This window comes from Phascolarctos cinereus, unplaced genomic scaffold (genome assembly GCF_003287225.1).
Source record: "Phascolarctos cinereus isolate Bilbo 61053 unplaced genomic scaffold, phaCin_HiC Scaffold_5;HRSCAF=322, whole genome shotgun sequence".
NCBI classification, from domain to species: domain Eukaryota; kingdom Metazoa; phylum Chordata; class Mammalia; order Diprotodontia; family Phascolarctidae; genus Phascolarctos; species Phascolarctos cinereus.
The window spans coordinates 115,955,717-115,979,647 of record NW_027555958.1 but is presented as its reverse complement, the minus strand read 5'-3'; the positions used below and the strand labels follow the sequence as shown (position 1 = coordinate 115,979,647).

General features: G+C 39.4%; 1 protein-coding gene across 1 annotated transcript; it reads right to left on the bottom strand.

Moving 5' to 3' along the window:
- Positions 1–679: 679 nt before the first annotated feature.
- CITED2 (Cbp/p300 interacting transactivator with Glu/Asp rich carboxy-terminal domain 2) lies at positions 680–3,087 on the bottom strand. Its single transcript, XM_020973742.2, has 2 exons — positions 2,890–3,087; positions 680–2,333 (listed from the first exon to the last, which is right to left on the bottom strand). Exon 2 carries the CDS (start codon positions 2,323–2,325, stop codon positions 1,585–1,587), a length of 741 nt encoding a protein of 246 aa, XP_020829401.1. The 5' UTR covers positions 2,326–2,333; positions 2,890–3,087; the 3' UTR covers positions 680–1,584.
- Positions 3,088–23,931: the final 20,844 nt, after the last annotated feature.

Genomic DNA, 23,931 nt, shown 5'->3' with positions numbered 1-23,931 from the left:
CAAGAAAGATGACCCAAATCAAAAAACAGATTTTCTGTCTTTTTTTTTTTTTTTGCCAAGGACTACAAACTAGGCTGAAGCCCTTTCTGAAATGAGGCTAGAAAACTATGTAATCCTCTATTTTTATGGAGGAAGCCTAGTTTTGCCATGAAAGAGAAATGTATTTATATCTTTGTGTTACACCTTTCTCTATACACCATCCCAAAGTCTTATTGATCAAACACCCAGGTAGAGTTTAAAAATAAATATAAAAAGAGAAACCAAATTTAGGTGTAAATGAAAGTCTAAGGTAAACATCTAATAAATCACAGGCTTAATTCTGGGTTACCTTTGAATTGTGTTGGCAAATGGAAAAAAAAAAGTTGCTCTGACAACTCTGCAGTTTGAGATTAACCCACACTAATGTTCCAATGATAGCAATGTGGTGTGATGCCAGTTCTGGTTAAATCCTGCACCCTCCCTTCCCCCCCTCCCTCTCCCTTAAGCTCACCATGACCTGCATTGGTGCGGAGTAATTTCTCCTTTGGAATGTTTGTTCTCATCAACAGCTTATTGTTAAAGTGGTCCACTGGGGAGGTGGGGGGAGAGAGGAGGGGGAGTGGGAGAGAGAAGGACCAACCAAAAGTCCAAATGAAAAACATTCCCCACCCTTTGTAAATGACTTCTAGAAAAACTGAAATATTTCTTAACTTTTTATTGACATTGGCAAATTAAAATAGAATAAATTAACAAGTATTTTTTCAAAAAAATGTTTTGTACAAAAATACTGTCAAAATTTCCTAAAAAGCTTTCAACACAGTAGTATCTTTTTCATGTACTGAATAAACTATTAGCACAGTGTCAAAAATGTTGAAGACAGAAACAAAATAAAAATCTGTGAAATGTTGCCACTGACTACATTCCACACCATATTATTGTCTGTACATATGGGGGAGGGGGATGGGTAGCAGACTTTAAAGTAACAGTATTACTTTTCCTGATCCAGAATGGTTTGGCCCACATCTGTTTAAACTTCCAGTTTAGCATATTTTCAAAATTAGTCTGTACTCCAATGCATAGTTAAAAATGAAGCGAGATGGCAGCGTTTGTGCAGTAATATCTGCCCTTCAAAGTTCATGCAACCAACTAATGCAATTTTTCCTTCCACTCATAATTTGAATGCAGTTCAGTCATTTGAAACCATCTACAAAATCCACAAGATTAAGCAGTTTGCCAAGATTAATATCTAACAGTTGAGCACTGTAGAAATTAAGTGAGGAAATAAGGAGTAAAAACAACAGAAAAGACCAGTTAGCTAGATATTACTACTACATAAGGGAGGTGAATGTCAAGGCTACAAAAAACAAAACAGAAAAACAAAAAAACCCCAAAAAAGTGGCAGCAATTTTCTTTTAAACCAATTTGTACAAGTTTTATAGTTTACTGTTTTCCAAGTTCTCAAACCGTTCAAGACCTGAAAAGCGAGATACTGTGTCTAAGGGAATGTTTTTAATTCACACCAAAAAAGTCGGATCTGTTTCTTTTGTTGTTGTGGTTGTCGTTGTTGTGGTTGTCATTGTTGTTGTCGTTGTTGTTTAAATTAAGTCAGCAGCTCACTCTGCTGGGCTGCTGTTTGCACACGAAGTCCGTCATAAAATCAAACTCGTTTTGTCCCAGCCAGAGTTCAGGCAGCTCCTTGATGCGGTCCAAACCCATTTCTATCACTAAGGACATGAGCACTTCCTCGTCTATGAAGTCAGTGTCTATGACATTGGGAGGCAGCATCGCAGCAGGGACGTGGGGAACCGAGGAAGGCATGTTGCTGCTGCTGTTGCTGCTGCTACCGCCGCTGTTGCCGCTGCTGTTGCTGTGCTTTGGGTTGCAATCTCTGAAATGCTGGTTCGTCCCGTTCATCTGGTGGCTTGCAGGGTGCAAATCCGGCATATAGTGGTTATGGGGATAAGGGTGATGGTTGAAATACTGGTTGTTTAGCTTCTGCAGCTGCATGCTGGCCGGTAAGGAGCCTCCCTGGCTGGCGACTGGGGGCCCCATAAACTGGGAGTTGTTAAATCTGGCCGTGGGGGGCATAGTGCTGGGGGGGTGCCCTCCATTCACAGTCCCTGGCCCCATCGCATGTCTGATCCCGCTAGTGGCATTCATATTCCCAGCGCCATAGTGTATATGCTCGCCCATTAAGGCATTGAAGGCGTGTTGTTGTTGTTGCTGGTGGTGGTGATGAGGGCTTGGAAACTGACCCATTCCCATCCGATGAGCAGGGTGGTGATGCAGCCCGTTGGTGCCATCGGGGAAGCGCCCGTGGTTCATGGCCATCATGTGGTCAGCCATTTCCAACCCTGAAAGTTTAAAAAAAAATGCAGAGATGTATAAATCCCCACCACACGTGTCTCCAGCTCGAACACCCCACTCTCTTGCCTCTCTGCTTCTGCCCCCAAACAGCTTGCAGCCGCCCTCAGCACACTGAACCTAAGCGTTGCAATTCCTCAGAGCAATTGCCTGCCGCTGCCGCCGCCTCTCCTGCCCCATCCGCCCCACTTCCTAACTCCCGCAGACCTGCCACCCGGAAAAGTGCCCGATACTGCAGAAACCGTCTCTTTCGCTGCTGGAAAGCAAGTCCAGTGATGCCCCCCAAACGTCCCCCCAATATGAACCAAACAGGGGAGGAGGGAGGCTAATCCCCCACAAAAACAAAACAAAAAGAAAAACAGGGCAGTGGGGAGACGAAAGCCGACACCCCAGAGGAGGTTAATAAAGGAAGTCTCCTTGAGCCCCGCCACAAGAACTTTTAGAATGAAATCCACCATACCCATCCTGTTATTTCCCTTGTACAGGCTACCACTCTTGATGAAGGCAAACCCTGCAAGTTGCAGGAGATTAGCCGGCAACACTTACCTTCTCCGGTCTTTGCTCTTTCTGTTCCGAAGGTTGTTGGTAGAATCTCTCGGTTTAAAAACCGCCCAGCTGCATATAGAGTATTTTCCTTGTTTCCTCCGAGGTCGGTTACGTGATATTTTTGCTGTCGTCTTGTTGCTGCTGCTGCGCCTGAAGACCCAAGCCCCCTTTCTCTTTTATTTTTCCCCTTCCCTTCCCCTTACTCCTCGGCGAGGCTCATCGGCATTTGCCAACAATGAGCTATGTTTCTTACAGCTTTGGCCACAGTTAATATAGGATTTCAGGAAGGGAGGAGCAAAAGCCTCACAGGCAATCAAAACGAAAACCTGGAGTTCAGGCTGGCCCGGCGCAAACTCAACTGGAAGGGATCCAGGTAGTCCAGTCCCCCACTGCAGGGCGGCACGTGTAGGGGATGCAGCTGGCTAGGGGCCCTGCCTGCGAAACGGTGCGCCCCGGCTGCAAAAGAAAGGGGGCTGCCCTTCTGTTTCCCCCCCGCCCCCCGCCTGCACTCCCCTACCTCAAGCCTCCTTTTGCGCTCACCCCTCCCGCGCGGAGAATAATGCACCCCTGGACTCCCAGCCCGGGAAACGGAGAGCCTGCCCCGGAGAGATAGCGAAGGGAGAGGACGCACCCAACCCCCCAGAGCACTAGGGGTGGGTGGGGGGGGTCTACAGCTGTTACCTCCCCAGACTTCACGACATAGCTCTCGGCCACCTTCCTTAGCTCTTTCTTACCTAGTAGCTCCGGAATGCCACCTACAGGATAAAAGGGGGTGGGGGGTTAACTGCGCCGCCCCCACCCAGCCTTCCTCCAGGATGTAGTTCTGCAGCCTTGCCCCCACTCTCTCCTCCCTGGTTCTCTCAGCAGCTCGAAGAATGGCTGCGCTCCTCCGAGTGCCTTTGAAAGCGCCTGGCAGAAGAATGCCCACACCCCCAAGAAGCCTTTCCCGGGGCTTGCTTTGTGTTACTGGGGAACTGTGTACTGGCTAGACCTTTTTTTTCCCACCCTTTTCTTTTCCCCCTATTTGCTTTCAAGGGCAGAGAGGTGGTGGAGTGGGGGAAGGGAGAGAAGGGGAAAAGCAGCAGCTGTTGCAGGTGGACCAACTACGGCTAGGCAGGCATGTAAGCGGGGCTCCGCCAGCCGGACTGCCCCTCTCGCTCACAACCCGGGAGATCCGATCCGCGCTTTCAGTGTCACTCTCAGTTCCTCCCGTGGTACGTGTGCTTTTGCTAAGTTTGCGTTTGCTGCTCTTGGTAGCTTTGGCATCCGAGCTGAGGCGTCTCTGCTCTGTAAACAAACTCAGCGATCCTCGTCCCCAGATCCACCTTTTTGCACATACACAGTTTCTTCTGCTGTTGCCCTTGATCCGGGAGGTGGGGGTGTGTGCAAACTTGCACAGCCTCCCTCCAGGCTTTAGCCTGACGGTTTGGGGCTGATTTAGAAGCGAACGGGTTTGTAATTAAGAAATGCAAGGGCTGACTAACGCTGCAGTTGCTGGAAAAGGAAAACAAATAGATAACATGGTAATCGCTTTGTAAATAAAGTAGTTCTGGAGGTGGGCACGTAGCAGCACGTCCCATATCGCGCAGTGCTCACATACGCTGTGCTAGGACTCTTCCTTTTCAGTGAAATTGTTAAGTGAGGCAATATGATAATAATAACCTTGTTCCGCAGAACGCCGCACAACTCGCCTCTTTGCCCATTTGGCTCATTGACATGCAAATAAAACCCCTAATACCAGTAGTACTAGCTGGTCAGATCTTTCTCTCCTTTTTTTCTCACACAAGGAAGCTGAGTTGTTCTCGAGCACAATAATTAACCGCCCCTATGCCTTGTATCTAGTAAAAATCTTAGCACATTGGATGAGGACTTATGAGCAGAGTTGTTCCTTTAGAGCTCAATAGCCATGGAAGACTTCCTGCTGTGAATGCAGGGGGAGGGGTGGTTGTTGTTGTTGTTGTTGTTTTGGTCTTTTCTAGCAAGATTTTTTTTAAGCCCTTATTTCACGAGAACTGGAAATACTGATAAATTTCCCTTTTCAGGAATTTGCAAAAGATAGCTAATTGGAATGTATTCCCACCCATTACCACACGGTCTGCATCCAACAATATTTTTGAACATTGTTATTGATTCTTTCCATAGCATCTCTTCTCTGTGTAGGCAAGACTTGAAACACTCGGAAATATTCTTTTTGGATCCTGACCTAGAGAACACATGGCATTACTATATGCAACAGTTTCCCCTCTCCTGTCCACCCTCCCCATTAACCTATGGTTAATGGATGTGCAATTATAGAATCAGAGGCCTGGAATAGATCTCAAGGGATTATTTAGTCCATTTCACAGCTTCCAGGCAGTAGTGTATCTAAAATCAGCTCTCCAAAATATTGGCCTCTCCTATTATTAAACGTATCCACAAAGATTCTACACGTCTCTGAATAATATTTCAGTGTCTTGCCGCAATGTTTCTGAATGTCTAACCTCATTTTTTTTTCTGCTGCATTTAAGAAATAAAAGGTAACTATCATTTAAGTTGAGTGCTGTACAGGAAAAAGCAGGGAGATTAGGAGGCAGGGTACCTGGGTTTGAATCCCAGCTCTGCCACTTGCTACCTCTGTGACCTTGGATAAGTCTCTTTGGACCTCCATTTCCTGACTTTTAAAATGAAGGGGGTGGACTAGATTCTTCTATTTGTGATCTCAAGCAGTGTTATGTAGTACTAAGTCCATGAAAAGATCCTCCAGATAATACCCTCCACAATAGGTTTTTTTGGGAGGAGGGTAGGGGAGAACTTTAAATCCACAATTCAGTCATATTAAGATTGCTTCCTCTGACCTTTAGTATATGGATGAATCCCTTTACTTTTCTGAACCTTTCATAGGATCATAGACTTATAGTGGAAGGGACCTTAGAACTCCTCAAGTTCAAGGTCCTTATTTTACAGTTGAAAACCTGAAACCCAGAGAGGTTGGATGTCTTGCCTGAGGTCACATATCTAGTAAATGGCAGTAAGGACTCCAGTGCAAGTGCTCTGATGCCAAATCCTCACCTGGAATACCCTCATTATCTCAGAGGGTTATTGGAAAGAAAGTACTTTATAAATATGTTAGGATTATGGATATTCCCTTGTCCTGTACTTGGTGGAAATGGAGAACAGCTTGTACAAAACAGTATTGTACCACTGCCTGTACAATACCCCATTATTCTCTTATGAAATATAATCAATGAAGGTGAAGATGGCTTATAACACTGGTCAGACACCTTTGATATGAGGGGTAATTCTCTTTTATGCCCCTCAAGGCTTAGAGATACTTCACACTTAATTTATATTTGAATTGGTAGTTAAGGAACAGAATTTGGAATGTGCCCTAACCTTGGGGGCTGGTAGAAGAAAAAAAAAAGAGATTCCAGCCCTGCTTTTTCCTCTCCTAACCTTGGAACTGGGTCTGAGTTGGCAGGAAGTGGGGAGTGAAAGATGTTACTGTGTTCTTCCTGGGCCACTTGGCATTCTTAACTGGACAGGATCCCAACATTGGGCCAACAGTTCCTGATCTTTGCTTTAGACCAGAAGTTTTTTAGTAATGGACCACATGATCAGAAATCCATGTGTGTGCAGGCCACATGGATTTAGTTATAGAATTAATTACATTTGACTCCAATTACAATTACTAATTGATCCAACCCTGTTAGCATGACACCTGGTGGCAGTCACTTAAACAATGGTTGCAGGAGGCAGGTGGTTAGACCCTACTGGCCTATTAGTTGGTGTGGGCTAGCTAATTAGGTAAAACATTTATTGCTAAAAATTTCATCTGTGGTCAGGTGGCCTACATTGGGGTCTAAGGTACCAAACAAACTAGGTGGCGAAGTGGATAGAGCTCCAGCTTTGGAGTCAGGAGGACCTGAGTTCATAATCTGGCCTCAGACACTTGACACTGACTAGCTGTGTGACCCTGAACGAGTCACTGAACCCCGATTGCCTCACTAAAAAAAAATGAAGTAAAAACTAAAGTACCAAACACTGTAAGCTCAGAGGTTACCTTGTTAGGGATTAGTCACAAAGTACAGAGATGCTTAGTATAGCATAAATTTGGGAGAAGTATGCCCCTTATATTTATTTCTTCCTCTTGTAATGACCTCCCTGTTCTAAGTCCAGTCCCTTGTCCACCTGTGGAAATCTTACCCAGTCTTCAAACTCAAGGTGAAGTGCCATACTCCTCTGCTAAGCCTCATCTCAAATACTGGATTTAGGATCTGAAGCCCTGAGTTTTATTCCTGCTCTGCTATTTTTACTGCCTGTGTGACCTTAGCAATGTCACTTCATTTTCTTTGGCCTGTTTCCTCAGCTTCAAAATTAGCAAAGTCCTTTCTACATCCTATGATCCTATTAACTTCCCACTCCCTAGTCAGAAATAAGCTCTCGCTACTCTGTGCTTCCAACACTTGGTTTCTATCTCCTCTCCAGCGTTTAATGTTTAATCACTTCAAGGTATCATAACACATTAGGGAAAAAAAAAGGGGGGCAGAGTTCAAATCTCCAGTAAACGCTTGTTAGCTGTTTGACCATAGACCAATCACTTACTCTTTTCTGAGCCTCAGTTTTCTCACCTGTAAAATAGGGATAGTTAATACCTAGAGTACCTACCTCACAGGGCTGTTGTGAGCCATAAATAAGATCATGTTAATAAAATGCTTTGTAGGCTCAATTTAGAGCTGGAAAGGACCTTAGGGTTTATTTAATCTAACAACTTCCTCATTTTACAGATGACTAAAACGGGCCAAGGGAAGTTAAAAGACTTGTCCAGGGTCACACAAGCAGTTAAAAACAGATCAGAACACATATCCTCTGGCCACAAAATCCCAGCAGTCTTCCACTGAACCTCTGTGTTATGTGAATGTCAGCTGTTATTTGTTGTTTGTGTTTTGTCATTTCCCCTCAACTAGACTGAAAGTGCCTTGAAGCCCAGATTGCTTCTTGCTCTCTTTCCTGTCCCAGTCTAGCCACACAGACGTTACTGGGACCACCCCCTCCCTCCCTGATGAAAATTGGAACTTTGCCCCTAGGTCCCTTGGTTCTGATAGGCAGGTTTTTTTCCTTATCTATCTGGTAAGGAAGCCAGGCCTGTGCACCATGTCCTGCATCATTTGCCAGGTCCAACCTCTCCCCTTACCTCTCCCCTCTCAGCTCTCCTTTGTGTTGTCTTCCCTCATTAAAATGGAAGCTTCTTGAGAGCAGGCATTATTTTGCCTGTCTTTTTATCCCCAAGCCTTAGCCCATTGCCAGCACACAGTCAAGGGCTTGGTAAATTCTTGTTGATTGATAGATTTAACAAACACCTACTATGTACAAAGCATTTTTCTCTTTAGGCATTGGGGAAATAAAATGCTAATTAAATCATGGTTCCCTCTTTTCATGAAATTTACACTGTGAGAGGTGAAAAAAGGGATGAATCTCAGGTGTAGATACTAGGCATTTTAAGCACTAGATACTTTTTTCCTGTTAGATTACAGTTATCATTGAGTATTTGAGAACTATTTTATATTTTTATCAACAACTTTGATGTAGAAATAGGAAATATTCTCATCAGATTTGTATTTGACTAGTGTTTGGGGGATAAGACAAGAATAGTGAACTCAACTAACTAGAAAAATAGTCCATCAAAAACAGGATGAAATTCATCTGGGAAAACTGGAGGGTCCCTTTAAGCATCTACCAGACACCCTAGATAAGTATTGGATGAGAAGATACTAGTTAGGTAAAACAAATATATCCTTAAAGTATTTGAGGGTCAGAGTGGACTGCCCATTGACTAGGAGTCAGCAATGGAATGTTGTTATTTAAAAAGGCAAACACTATAGTTTATTAATAGGAGTACCACATGATAAAGCTGGAAGTAATCCTTTTGCTACACTTGGCACTTATTAGAAAACTGTCCACTCCTGGACTTCACATTTTAATAAGGTTGAGAGAAACTGAAGAGGTTACATTTAAAAAAGATTAGAAATTACATTTTAAAGGGAAAAAATAGTGCCTATAAGCGTTGTTTTATCCAGAGAAGAAAAAGTTGAGGGTTGAGTTAATAAATGTGTTCAAGTATACAAATAATTATAATGAGGTGGAGCTTTCCCAGCTGTTTACTATCACTAGTGAGGCACTAATAGAAAAGATTTAAACTGCATAAAGAAATTTATGTTAGACATAAAATCACAACCATAGCGTGCCAGACGGCTTCTAGTTCAATGCCACTCTCCCTATTTTTTATTTTACAGATGGGGAAACTGAGGCTTACAGGAAAGAACCCATGGATAAGTTCTTAACCATAATAGGTTATTGAATGTTGGAGTATACTAATCAAAGAGGCCTAAGAATTGCCGTGAGAAGTCAGACTCGTGTAATATAAAGAACACTGGAATTCAAGTAAGGAGACAGTTTTAGTCCTTGTTCTGCATCTAACTTGGTCTGTGCCTCAGGAGTGTGACTTAACTTCTCTGAGCCTTGATTTTCTCATCTGTAAATGAGTGAGCTAAACAGAGATCATTTCCAAGATCCCTTGCTCTAACATTTTTATGACAGTGACTTTATTGGATAGTTTAGGTATCACCTTGCCACTAATATAGTAAAGCATTATTAGTGGCAGAGAAGAGGAGGAAAAGTGAATCTAAATTAATAGTCTGAATTGTAGAAAATATTTTAATTAGAGGCTTATTGCTTTCAATTATATGTACATATGTATATGTGTGTGTATATACACACTTTTTTTTTCAAAGATTTTATTTTATTTTTTGTTCAGGACCTGTGATTTCATTGGTATAGGGAACTCTCTGGTGAGGAAACTCCCTCTACCAATGCAAATCAGTAAAGGTTCTACAATCTATGGCCTTAGAAAGTTACCTAGGAGATTGAAAGGTTAAGTGAATTGCCCAGGATCACATGGCTAGTATGCATTAGAAATAGGAATTGGGGGTACTTGGAAACATTCTATAGTTTCTTATGTATTTCAACCTTGCATACTACTTGTGTACTATTAGAAATATATCCTAGACATGGAAAGAACATTGGACCTGGAGGTAGGAACCTGAGTTCCAATTCATGCCCCTATACTTAATAGCTGTTCAAACTTGGTCAAATCATTAAGTAACAACAACAACAACTGATTAACTCAGTTATTTTTACCCCCAAGCCCTTCCATCTTATGAATTTTCTTGTTGTTGAGGACACCACCATCCTCCCAGTCACACAGGCTCCCAACCTGTTTCCATCCTTAGCTTCTCTCTTGCACTCATTCCACATATCCATTCTCTTGCCAATCTTGTTATTCCTCTTGTGTGTGTATATCTTAGGTGTTCATTCCATAAATCCAATCTGTTCCCAGTCTTGTCATTTCTCCCTTTACAATATCTCCCATATACCTCCCCTTTTCTTTATTCACACAGCAACCATCTTGAAGCAGGTTCTCCTCAATTTGCACTTGGACTATTGCCTTCTGGTTGGACTTGAAGATTTGTTTCTCCCCACTGCAATGTATTCTCCACCCAGCTACCAAAGTGTTTTCCTAAAGTACAGGTCTGACTATATCATCCCCCATACTCAATAAACTTCAGTGGTTTCCTGTTATTTAAAGGACCAAATACAAATTGCTCTGTTGAGCCATCAAGGTCCTTCGGAACTTTCGGCCTTCCTATATTTCTAGTGTTCTTATACTGGACTGCCCTCCTTTATTACAGTGACATTTGCTTTCTAGCTATCCCTCAAACATGACACTCCATTTCCAAACTCCTTGCCTTTTTACTGACTGTCCACCCATGCCCGGAATGTTCTTCTTCTTCATCTCCACCTACTCAAATCCCTGGCTTTCTTGACTCAAGTCAAGTCCCACCTTCAGCAGACCTTTCCAGGTCTGCTCACTGCGGGTGTTTTCCTTCTAAGCTGATCTTCTTAGTACCGATGTACTTTTGTACCTATTATGTATCCACATAGTTGTTTGTATGTTGTTTCCTTCATTAGAATGTGAGCTCCTAGAAAACAGGGACCATACATTTTTCTTCCTTTGTATCCTGAGGATTTGGCACAGTCTCTGGTAAGTAAGAAGCATTTAATAAATGTTTTTGACTGATTGATTTGTCATATTGAGAGTTGAAGTCACTACAAATGCATTACCTCATTTGATTCTAATGACAAGGTCACAAAATAGCTACTATTGGTATTTATGTGTACATTTACATACATGTACACACACTTTTTTTTTTTTACAGAAGAGAAAAACTGAGACTTAGAGAGCTAAATAACTTGCCCAGTGCCCCATAGCTAGGCATTGTCAGACATGTGTCTAAATTAGGTCTCCTCCAAGTCTTTCTACTACACCATGCTGCCTTAGTTTCCTTATCCATAAAAAGATGATAATAATAGTACTTGTACTAGCTGCCTAGAAGGATTGTTTCCAGGAAGGTACTTTATAAACATGAAGTGATTAATAATTGTGAGTTACTAGTATTATACTATCACTTTGTAATAACAGTGTAGAAAGGATTTGAAGCAGAGGCCTAATTAATGATTTAAATGTATTTTGAGGCATAGATCATTATTTAATTATCTTTGTATCTGCCCCTCTTCCCTTGAAAAAAAGTAGACACTTTAAAAACGGCTGTTGGTTGAATCAATGAATGACCATGGTTATCCTATAGAGTTTTCTTTAAGTCTTTTTCTTAAACAAAAGGAAGCTATTTCCTTTTTCTTTTTCAATTGAGGTCTATCTCAAAACCTTTTCTTGTTAGAAAAAATTTTGTTTCCATATTGTAGACCTCAGTTTCGCATACTTACGTGTTCTCTTGGAAGTGGGATGTCATAAATATGGGTATTCCTCCATAGATGCAATTTGCAAGCTAGTCTAGACCTGACTCCTCATCTTGTGGGATTCTTGTCTAGGCTGACCCATAGCTCCTCCACAGAGGCTGCTCAAGGTCTTTCTACATTTCCTGGGTAACAGTACAGTACTTGAGTTGACTATCTGTTTTTCCTTTTTACTGCTACATGACCAGCCCAACTCCTTTTCTGATCATACACTTCCTGAATGATATCTGTTCTGCAACTGCCCTCTTCCACATACTACATATTTCTCCATCTTCTAGGGCTTTCAAAGTTTTGATTTAAAGTTTTGATTCTTTAGGGATTGTGGTGTTGCAAGATTAACAAACCGTGTAGTATCTTTGGGAGAACCTTTGCATTGAAAATATAGAACTTTTTGCAAGGAGCCGCTTGGACTCATTGAAAGGGAAGGGAATAAGCATTTTGTATAGTGCTTACTATATGCCAGGTATTGTACTAAGTGCTGTTACAAGTATTATCTCATTTGAAAGCACTGAAAAATTTTCCCAAAACAATCTGGTTCACTTCCTGCTCTCTAGGTCTTCGCCCAGCTAATTTTCTAACTGTGCTGCTGTTCCAGAAATATTTACTTAGGTACGAACTCAGCTGAGTATTCATCTAATTGCATGTTAAAGTCTCAACAAAAAGAGTTTTTCATCTATCACCGTAAGATATAGGATGCCATAGTAGATGGAGGGTGGGCCTCAGAATAAGGAATACCGGGCTTGAGGCTTGTCTCTGACGTGCACTATCTGTGTGACCCTGGAAAAGCTATATAATCTCGTAGTGTTCTAGGCAGTTTTGTTAAGGGTGTAAGTGATAGAATTGTGCTGATCAGCCTCACTGGAGGGAATTTCCATACTGAGAGTTCCCCAGATGGAAAAAATCATGGGTCTAGACCAAAAAAAAAATTTTTTTGGGGGGGGTATTGATTTCTTTGAGCAATTATACATCTGATTTAGGAATACATAATTTTCTTGAGCTAGATACAGTCAGAACAATATTATCTGTAAACAGGAGCATCTGCAGGACCTTATGACCATGTATAAGGAATCTCTTTCATCTGAATCTTGAACAGAACATCCTCCATGACAGTGGTGAAAACCTTTGCTGAGCAGATGCTTCCCTGGTTTAAGTTCTACTTGAAGTTAATAATCAGAGGGCCTGTTGAACAGTTATCTCTGTGGTTTCATTTATTAAGGAGTTTTGTATTTCTCTACATGTGCATAAGAGACTCCTTGTTGGAGGAGAGCCATTAAGGCTCTACTGAGTCAAATGCTTTTTTGTAACCAACAAACAATAAACACAGCAGGTTATTGTATTCTCTGAACCCTTCAGTCAACTGCATGTCTGTAAAGATGTGGTCTGCTGTAGGAAATTGTTTGCAAAACTCTTCCTGTTCCCTTTTCTCAATTTCATCAAGGATACAAACATTACATGACTATATCATTCTCATAATGATTTTTATAAAGATAAGAAAGTAAGCACACAAATCATTATTTTTTGATTCCTTCTGGCTTGCTTTTTTGGTGGGTAATAATTTAGTCTGTGATTTTTTTTTCATTCTTTTTTGGTATCTTCCTTTTCCTGAGATTGCTTGTAAAATGATCCCTTGATGATTTCAAAATTGGTCATAGGATCAAATAGATTTAGAACCAGAAGGAACCTTAGAGGCCTTAGAGTTCAATCCCCTCATTTTATAAATGTAGGACTAAGGCCTAGACAGATAAGTGATTTGCCAAAGATCAGCAGAATCAGAATTCGAACCTAATTCTTCAGAAACAAAACCCAATCTTCATTTATTTATTTGTTTGTTTACTCATTCATTCATTTATTGCCACATCACACTGGCCTGTTTTATTGATTCCAGCATATATTTCTTCAATATATACTCTGTCTGGTCCAGCTTCTTCTCCTGGTTTTAAGCCCCAGTTCTATTTCCTCATTGGAAAACAAGATGTCAAGGTACAAATGTTGTGGTTTCACTGTCATTGATAATCAAAACATCATTATGGAAATGTTTGCAATTTTGTTCCATTTTTCATCTTTTTGTTGTCTACCTGCCAGTTTCATCTTTGAATGCTCTTGTGATACTGTTCCTCATTTTGAGCTCATCCTAAACTCTTTGTAGATTTAGTTTTGCTTCCTTTGGTTTTATTTTTAATGATCAATCAAGAAATATTTATTAAGCAGTTTCTATGTGCCAGGAACTGTGCTAAGCTCTGGGGATATAAAAAGAGGCAAAATTTAGTTGCTGCCCTCAAGGAGCTTACAATCTAATGGGGGAGATAATATGCAAACAAATATACACAAAGCAAGCTACATACAAGTTGGAAATAATTAACAGAGGGAAGGCATTAGAATTAAGAGGGGTTGGGAAAGACTTCTAACGAAAGATAGTATTTAATAATATTTATAATCTTTCCATCCTCAGCTATTTTCCTTTTTCTTTCTTTTTTTTTTGTTATGAACTCAACAAACATTTCAATAAGCAAAAAAGAATAGGAAAGAGCATTGTATATGAAATTATGTTAGGTATAGTTCTTTTTAAAGTTCATTTTAAATTTAACATAGTCATCACAAAATTGCCCTGTTTATCTGTGCCCCGTTCTGAACTTCCTTCTGTTTTCTTCTTTGTATCTTTAAATGTTTCATTGATGTTTTCTGCTTTTCCTTTTTTTCCTCATCACTCTCATGATGTACCAATTTCTCTAAACTTCCACCTTCCCCCCTTCCCCTTATCAGGTGACTGAATCCATCATATCCATCACTTTTTTTGGTACAATAATATTCCACTACATTCATATATCATAGTTTGCTCAGCCGTTCCCTATCTTATGAACACTCCCTTTGTGTCCTAATTTGTTTCTATAAAATGAAGTGCTGTTATTAATATATTTGTATATATGAGTACTTTCTTTCTGTTTCTGAAGGTATACCTGGGAGTACTATTGATGGGACAAAGTACAATTTACTGACTTTGAATATAATTCTAATTGCTTTCCAGAATGATTGAACCATTTACAGCTTCACTTATGGTGCCTCTGAGTGTTTGCCCTCCTATATAGCCCTTCCAGCAATTTCCATTTTCCCCTTTCATCATCTTTGTTAATCTGATGGTTATAAGGTGGAAACTCTTAAGTTTTAATTTGTATTTTTCTTATTATTAATGATTTAGAACATTTTTTATATGGTTGTTGATAGCTTGTAGTTCTTTTGAAACATGATTCATGACCATTGTCCATTGTCCATTGGTGAATGGATTTTGTTCATATATATTTATGTTAATTCACTATATATCTTGGAAGTTAGACCTTTACCGGAATTATTTGCTGCACAAAACAGTTTTCCTAGGTAACTGTTTCCCTTATAATTCTAATTGCATTGATTTTGCCTGGCAAAAGTTTTTAAAATTTTATATGGAAATCAAAATTTTCCTTTTATTTTTTTTGGAAGACTCCCATTTACCTCATGATTAGGTAAAAATTCTTTCCCTAGCCATAGTTGTGAAAAGTATCTCCTTCCATTCTCTAATTTGTTTATAATATGACTTCTTATATTTAGATCAACTATCTATTTGGAGAAGGAAATGGCAAACCACCATAGTATCCTTGCCAGGAAAACCCCAAATGGGGTCACGAGGAGTCAGATACTACTGAACAGCAACAATCTATTTGGAGCTTATTGTGGTATATGGTATGAGATGCTAATCTAAAGTTAATTCTGCCTCAAATGCTTTCCAGTTTTCCTAGCAGTTACGCACACATGCAATTTATTATTATTATTTTTTTGTTACATTTTGAGTCCCTAGTTGTCTCTGTCTCCCTCCCAACCCTGTAGTAGAGAAGATCAACATTTGACGTGTGTGTGTGTGTGTGTGTGTGTGTGTGTGTGTGTGTGTGTAACCATATGGTACATATTTTTATATATCAGTCCTTTCTCTGGAGGTAGACAGCATTTTCCTTCACAAGTCCTTTGTAGTTGATTTAAATATTCATATTACTCAGAATAGCTTAGTTATTCATAGTTACTCTTTGAACAATATTGCTGTTACCATGTACAATGTTCTCTTGGTTCTGCTCATTTCACTCTGTACCTAGTAATTTTTGTTACACAAGGAATCTTTTATTTATTTGGTGTATTTGGATTTAGAAAATATTACACTACTGTTTGATTGCTTCTGGGTATTGTTTGTTTACTTACATAATTTATTCCATTGACTAACTTTTCTATTTTTTAACCAGTATCAAATAGTTTGAATGATTTCTGCTTTAGAGTATAATTTGAGGTCTAGTACTGCTATACTACCTTCCTTCCTATTTTTTCCATTATTTTCCTTGAAGTTTTTGACATTTTTTCTTCTAGATAAATTTGATTATTATTTTGTCTCATTCTGTGAAGTAACCCCTTAGTAGTTTGATTTGTATGGCACCTGAATATATTAGTAGCTACAGAAAATAAATTTAGATAATAATTTCATTTTTATTATATTGGCTCATTTTAACAATGAGAAATCAATAGTTCTATAATTTTAAAATATTTATTTCTGTAAAGAGTGTTTTGTAGTTATATTTTTGGAGGTCTTAAGTGGGTTTGGATAAGGAAATTCAGAAATATTTTATATGTTTTGTGGTGATTCTGAATGAAATTTCTTTTTGTATTTTTTCTTGCTGGGTTTTGTTAGTAAGATACAGAAAGGCTGCTTATGTTTGTGTTTATTTTACATCCTGCTAATTTGTTGTATATTATTTATTTCAGTTTATTTTTAGTAAAATCTCTAGAGTTCTCTAAGTAAACCATTACATCATCTGCAAATAATGACAGTTTTGTTTCTTCTTTGCCATTATCTATTCCCTTATTTATTTTATCTTGGCTTGTTGCAATAAGTAGCATTTTGAAAATTTTATCAGAGAATGGCAGTAACAACGATCATTCTTGCTTTACCTTAGATTTTATTGGAAAGGCCTCTAGCATTTCTCAATTGTAGGAAACATTAGCTTTTAATTTAAGGTAGGTGCTGTTTACCATACGGAAAATAGAGGATTAGATTTGGTTGGAGTCAGGAACACCTGAGTTAAAATCCAACCTTGTATACTTACTAGCTGTGTGGCCCTGGGTAAAATACTTTAATCTTTGTTTGACTCAATTTCTTCATCTGTAAAATGAGGATAATAATGACATCTACTTCCTAGGGTTGTTCTGAGGATAAAATGAAACAATACTATAAAGTGCTTTGCAAAGCTTAAAGCACTAAATAAATGCTGGCTATCATCATCATCATCATCATCATCCTTTTTAGAGTTTTAGCATAAGTATGTTAAAGTTTTTCAAAAGCTTTTTCTGTATCTAGCAACATAAATATGAGTTTTGCTTTTGCTATTAATCTGATCTATTATATTTATGATTTTACTTAGGTTGAACTAATCCTGAGTTCCTGGCATAAATTTCATCTCGTCATAGTATGATCTTTTAAATATATTGCTGTAGTCTCTTTGTTAATATTTTAGTCAATATTTTTGTATCTGTATTGATTGGAACTATTAGTCAAAAATTTTCTTTCTCTGCTTTATCTTTCCATGGTCTGGAGATTGGCCCCATATTTGTCACTTAGAAGGAATTTGGTAGTGTGCCTTCTTTCTTTGTTTTTGCAAACAGTTTATGTAATTTTGGAGTTTTTATTACTTATGTCAGCTGTAGCCTTCTGCATCCACTTATTAAGGCAGCCCACTCCTTTAACTGCAAAATTTATATCACTAGCACTTAGCATAATGTACCAAGGTAAATATTTGATTTTTGATTGACTAAATTGTGATTTGAGTGACAAATACTGAATATATTAGAATCACTAACAGTATTATTTTCTTTATAGAAAATTTCTACTAAATTGATCACCTCATTGTAATTTTCTTTGGTAAAAGTATTTACTGTTTCTGTGCTTTGGTCTCTGACTCATACATTTTTTAAGGATACATCCTTTAGTTTTCATTTAAATTTGAGAGCAATCACTGTTACTGAAGGGTCTTATTTCATGCTAGATAAAGATTTGTTTAAGGAACTAGAGATTTTTAACCTGGAGGAAAAAAAAAGAGTTAGGGGTAGCTAGTTGACATAGTGGATAGAGTGCCAGGCCTGGAGTCAAGAAGAGCTGAGTTCAAATGCAGTCTTAAACACTTATTAATTGTGTGATCTTGAGCAGGTGTCGTCAAAACCTCGGTTTCCTCGTCTGTAAGATGGGGATAACAATACCATCTATCTCCCAGGATCGTTGTGAGGATCAAATGAAAAGATAATTGTATAAAGTACTTAGCTTAGCACAGTGTCTGGCACATATTGAGCGCTATATAAATGTTAACTATTATTATTATTAAAAGGGATCTTATAGTTATCTTCAAGAAGTTGAAGACCTATCAAGTATAAGAGAGATTGTTCTGTTTGGCCTCAGAGGGCAGAATTAGCAACAGTAGGTGGAAGTTAAAATAAGCAAATTTAGGTTTCATGAAGGAAAAAATTTCTGTGGTATAAATCTCTCTTTTATGATCTTTTCTCTCCAATCACAATGCTATCTTTCAGAACCCCATTATCTTTTGGCTGGACTACTGCAGTAGACTAAATGATCTCCCTTCCTCAAATCTCTGCCCTCTTCAATTTGTCCTCCACATAGCTGCCAAAATGACTTTTCTAAAATGTAGATCAGATTACCCCACTCAGTAAACTCTAGTGGCTCCCTATTATCTCTAGGATCAAATATAAAGTTCTCTTTTTGGGATTCATAACATGCCCCCCCCCATCTTACCTTTCCATTACTCTTGTACATTATTCCACTGCATGTAATCTGTGGTTGAGCTATACTGGCCTTCTTCTTGTACCTTCACACACAACAAACACTCCATTTACCATCTTTGAAGTGGCTGTCCTCCTCTACCTAGAGTGCTCTCCCTCCTCATTTGTCACCTCTTGGAATCTCTGGTTTTCAGGAGACCTTTCCTGGTATCCTGACCTCTTCCCCAGCTGTTAAAAAAAATGATACTAATACTATTACTGCTAACTAGCATTTACATAGTTGCTGTTTATTTGTATGAGCAGGGCACTATGGCACTTTACAAATACTATTTCATTTTATCTTCACAACAACTCTGTGAGGTAGAGGCTTTTATTATCACCATTTTTAGTTGGAGAAACTGAGGCAAAGAGAAGTTAAGTGACTTGCCCAAGATCACACAGCTAGTAAATATCTGAGGCTGTATTTGAACTCAGGCTTTCCTAACTTCAGGCCTGGTACTCTATCTACTGTACTACATAGTTGCCTTTTAGTACCTTTCCTTCTATGGTTACATTTTATCTACTTCATATGTATCTTGTATATACTTATCACAATGGTACAATGTTTATCCCAGAGGAAGCTCCACACAGAACCCATATCCTTTTCCTAACTCTCACTCTCATTTATTGGTTTTGGGGTCCTGAAACAAGGCAACATCTCCCCAGCAGGATTTTAGAGGTTCCACTGAGGAGTGAAGGATGATTTTCTAATGCTATCAGCTTGAGCCCCCACCTACGTGCTTCCCCTTCTACATCAAAATTACCAGTTGAGAGTCATTTTAATTGGCCAGCCTTAAGCTTTGAGGAAAGAGTATTTATTAAGTCAGCATAGTAAGAAAAGTTGGTATAAAACACCTCCCCCCCCCAGTCTATAACAAACTCTGTCACAATTACATACAGTCCAGAGCAATGTGGTATTAAGCTTAATGAGTATGGCTCTCAGTTTCTAGAAATTTTTTTCCTCCAGTTTGGGGAGTGTTTCAGAAGTTCCCCTCAGGCATGGTGCAGTTTCTTTTCTGGGTTCTGTGTCCTTGGCTTCCAATGAACACACCATTGGGGGCATTAGTTGATGTGGGGATGCTGCTAGAACTCTGGTGGGAAGTCCAATATCCTTCAGCCTCCATAGAGCTCTTTTCTTCCCCTGTCTGGGAAGAGAGGAAACTCTCTTAGGATCAGAACTGGAGAGCAGGGAGAGGAAAGATGCTAATTACCATATTGTGTCACACAGACTTTCCCCCAAATCAGTTAGTACAAGGCACTGGGGAAAGCATTCAAAAAGGATATTGTAGAACCTTTCCAAGTCACTAAAGAGCTATATAAGATTTGGGACCATGGATTTTGACAAACACATCCCAATAGATTTATTGAGAAGAGCAAATATTAAAACTGGTTGGAGGGAAAGGGTAAAGTGGGGCTCCATTGATTATTCCATTCCACTTAAAAGTCATTACCTTTTTTTTTTAGGTAAGAAAACTACTTGGGTAGATCAGTCAATCAGAATTTGTAAATGAAGCCCAACTCTGAATAAAACTCCTTGAATCAAGCAAAGGCATTGTGTGAGAGACTTGGTTGTGCCCTGTCTCAGAACAGGATAGATTCTGAGTCTGGAAGCAGAAGGAAGGGAGGAGAGGTAATAGAGAGCTGAACCAGAGAGAATCAGCAACCCATGGAAATTAGCAAAAGGATAAAGAGAAAGTAGAACCAAGCTGTGGCCAAGAGGGGACATATCATAGACCACCATTGGCTTTATAGGTCTCTTGGAATGAGAAGACCTGGGCTGATGCCACCAATCATACCCATTTAGTCAAGTATTAAGGGAAGTACCAAGAAAAAAGTCTGATTTTTCCCCAGCTTCCCCTCCTGGTGCCTCTATTTCCGCAGACACTGTAATGTAATCTACTGCTTCATTACCCGAACTTTTCTGGCAACCTGAATCTTGCCTCAACCACAAAGAGGCCAGTGGTTAAGTAGATACAGAAGTAAATGTAAATTAAGGTAGAGAGCCAAACCTCTGCCTAATTGTGAGGAATTTCCCTGATTTGGAACTTGGAGCAATTGTGATTGTACTCATACGTTTTCATCTAAAATAAATTTCCTCAAACCATAGAGGAAGAAATCCAGTGGACCTTAGGGGCCATTATATTCCCCTAAGCTTAAAACAAGGTAATTATTGTAATTGGTTGTTATACTATATATGTGCATATTGTCTCCTTATTAGAATGCAAGCTTCTTGAGGTCAGTGGCTTTCACTTTTTTCTCTGTATCCCTGGGCAATAATAGGAACTTAATAAATGCCTTAGACATGATGATGATGATGATTACGATAACTAATATTTATGTAGCACTTTAAAGTTTGTAAATCACCGTACATAGATTGTCTTATGAGAGTGACGAGGATGATGATGATGATGATGATAAGGATAAGGATTAGAACCATTCCAGAGTGGAATGGGCTGTCTCAGAATGGATTCCCCTTCAATGGAGGTCATAAGACAGAGGTTAGACAAATGCTTGTTGAGTGTGTTACAGATAGGCTTCACGTTCAAGTGTGTTCTGGTCAAGATAACAGCAGAGATCCCTTCAGATCTGAAAGTCTATGATTCTGTGACCTGGATTTGAATCTTGCCTCTCTTTCTTACAACCTACACCACCTTGTACAGATGACCTCTTTGAACATCCACTTCTTCATCTGTAAAATGAAGGGATTAGACCAAATGACTTCTACTGTCCCTTCTAGTTGTGAATTCAGTAATCCTAGGATCTTATGTGATGGTAATAGACAGGATTATGAAGGAAGCATTTATGGAATTGTGGGGTTAGGAAAAGGGAGACAGGAAGAGAAAAGAGGGAGAAGTGAAGGAAACCAGGGAGGGGCTGGTTGAGATTGGAGGCTCAGCTATAAAGAGCTTAGAAATGTATTTTGTACTTAGAGCAAAAATGTGGATAATTAGAGACTTTGGGAAGATGGACAAACCAAGTACTAGACTGGTACTCACAAAATGTAAAAGTGTCTGAAAAGGTTTAGATTAAGTAGACATCAGAAAGAAATACTAGGTCTTTAAATGGATGACTAGTCTAACATGAATTTTGTGGTTAAATGAGGGAGTTACCTTAATAACTGAATACAGGAAGTTAAATAAGGTCACAGATAAAATGGTGGCAGAGTTGGTGAAACTAGATTCAGTTTAAATAAATAAATATCTTTGCTAAGTGCTCTGTGTACCAAGGCAAAAAATTGAAAAGCCTTACCTTAAAGGGGCTTGTTCCTTCATTTTTGAAGAGTACCAATGATATCATGGGTGATGTCTTGACTTGGTGTGAATTGGATTTAAGTGAGGCAGAGTTGCATAAAGTTGTTGGCCTCACTCCTTGGCAGTGGAGTCCTGAAGAACTATAAGCAGTGGAAGTGAGGAAGGAGTGCAGATCATATATGAAGGCCCATCTATTTAAAGGAACAGAAATAAAAAGTGGAAAGTTTAGTCTGAGGAACAGTTTGGCTGGAATGGAGAGTGTGTCAAGGGAAATAATGTGAAACAAGTATAGAAAAATAGGCTGAAGTCATAATGCAAAGGCCTTATGTGTTAAGCTAAGAAGTTGGTGTTTTATCTTAGAGCCAGTGATGATTCCTGAGCAAGAAGAGTGACATGCTCTAAGGAGATTATTTTGGCAGGTGTGTGGAGGATGGATTGTAGTGTAGGCAGGGCAGGGGAGAGGAGAGACAAGAAGCAGGACTGTGAATCAGAAGGATATTACAATTGTTGCAGTGAGAGGTGATGAGGGGCCGAAGGACAGTGGTGGTTCAGGGAGGAGAGAGAAGGGGACAAGGGTGAGAAATGTTCTGGAAATAAAATCAGCAAGGCTCGGCTAATGCTTTTTTATGGGAGGAGGTGGGGAAGGAGTAAGGAAAAGGGAAGAGCCAAGGATGATTCCAAGGCATAAACCTAGGTCACTGGAAGGATGATTGATGGTGGCCTCAATAGACATAGAGATATTTGTAGAAGTACAGGTTTTTGGGGAGAAGATAATAATGAGTTCTGTTTTGGATATGTTAAACTTGAGATGCCTGTAGGATTTCACCATTATTATTAATATTAATATTTTACAGGCAGCCAAATTAAGTGATAATAATACTATCAGCTGGGAGAGACAAGGGCAAAGAGTACCTAAAAAGGTAGAAAATAAAATGTTTCCCACCAAAAAGGAGGAAAGAAACTTTTTCAAGAGGTAGAGCAAAGGTATCATCTTCCTTGGAGAAAAAGGTTTAAATAGACTTGAAATTTAGTTGAAGCCAACTGGAGGTCAGAACTGAGACAAAGCATTTCTGTGCCCTAGGCAGAGTTTGAAAGTCTATCTCTCTGCATCTAAAAGTCATTCCCTCTGGACTTTATTGTCCACCTGAGGGTTTGAGATCTCATTGAGGCAGAGACACTTTGATCTATCACAAAATAAATATCTATATGCTATAGAAAATGGAAATTTTCTTGTGTCAAAAATAAGTATATTTGAGAAAATAATCTTCGACTAGAAGATATATTCCTTGTGGACTGCACATAACTCTAGGCTCTTAAAGGCTTTGCCAACAGAGTGTGAGATCTGGTTGTTGTTCAGTCATTCAGTTGTGTCTGACTCTTCATGATCTCATTCCAGAGATACTGGAATGGTTTGCCATTTCCTTCTCTAGCTCATTTTTATAGATGAGGAACTGAGGCAAATAGGGTTAAGTGACTTGCATAGAGTTACACAGCTCTAAGTGTCTGAGGCCAGATTTGAACTCAGGTGTTCCCCGCTCCAGGCCTGACACTCTATATACTACTCCACCTAGCTGTCCCTGTGAGATCTGGTGAGCCTCACTAAACTGGAAAGGCTTCTAGCATAGGCTGTATACCTATTATCTAAGAACCAGCCTAAGTTTAGAAAGCCTGAAAACCAGAAGAATGGCAACCAATTAATGGTGTGGGACGCAATATCAACTCATGAGATGGGGTGTGCTGCATTGAAAAGAGCACTGAATTAGGAGAAACAAGACCTGAGCTTGAATGTCTCTACCACTTTAGGACATAGGGCAAATCCCTTTAGTTCTCTGGGTCTCAGTATACTCAAACGTATAATTTTGGACTAGATGACATCTAAGGTTCCTTCTAGTTCTAGATCTTTGATCCCATCATCCTACCCTGTAAAGACTAGCTAAGGCTTAAAGGGATTTAATCTGCATTAAGGAAAGGAGTTCTTATACTGATGAAATAACATATCATGGAAGTATTGAGAAAGTGGAAAAAGGCATATTAGAAATTGTCTCTTGACAATTTAGAATTGTTCTAGAATCATTCTGGCTATACTTCACCCTGACTCCCAAGGAAGCTG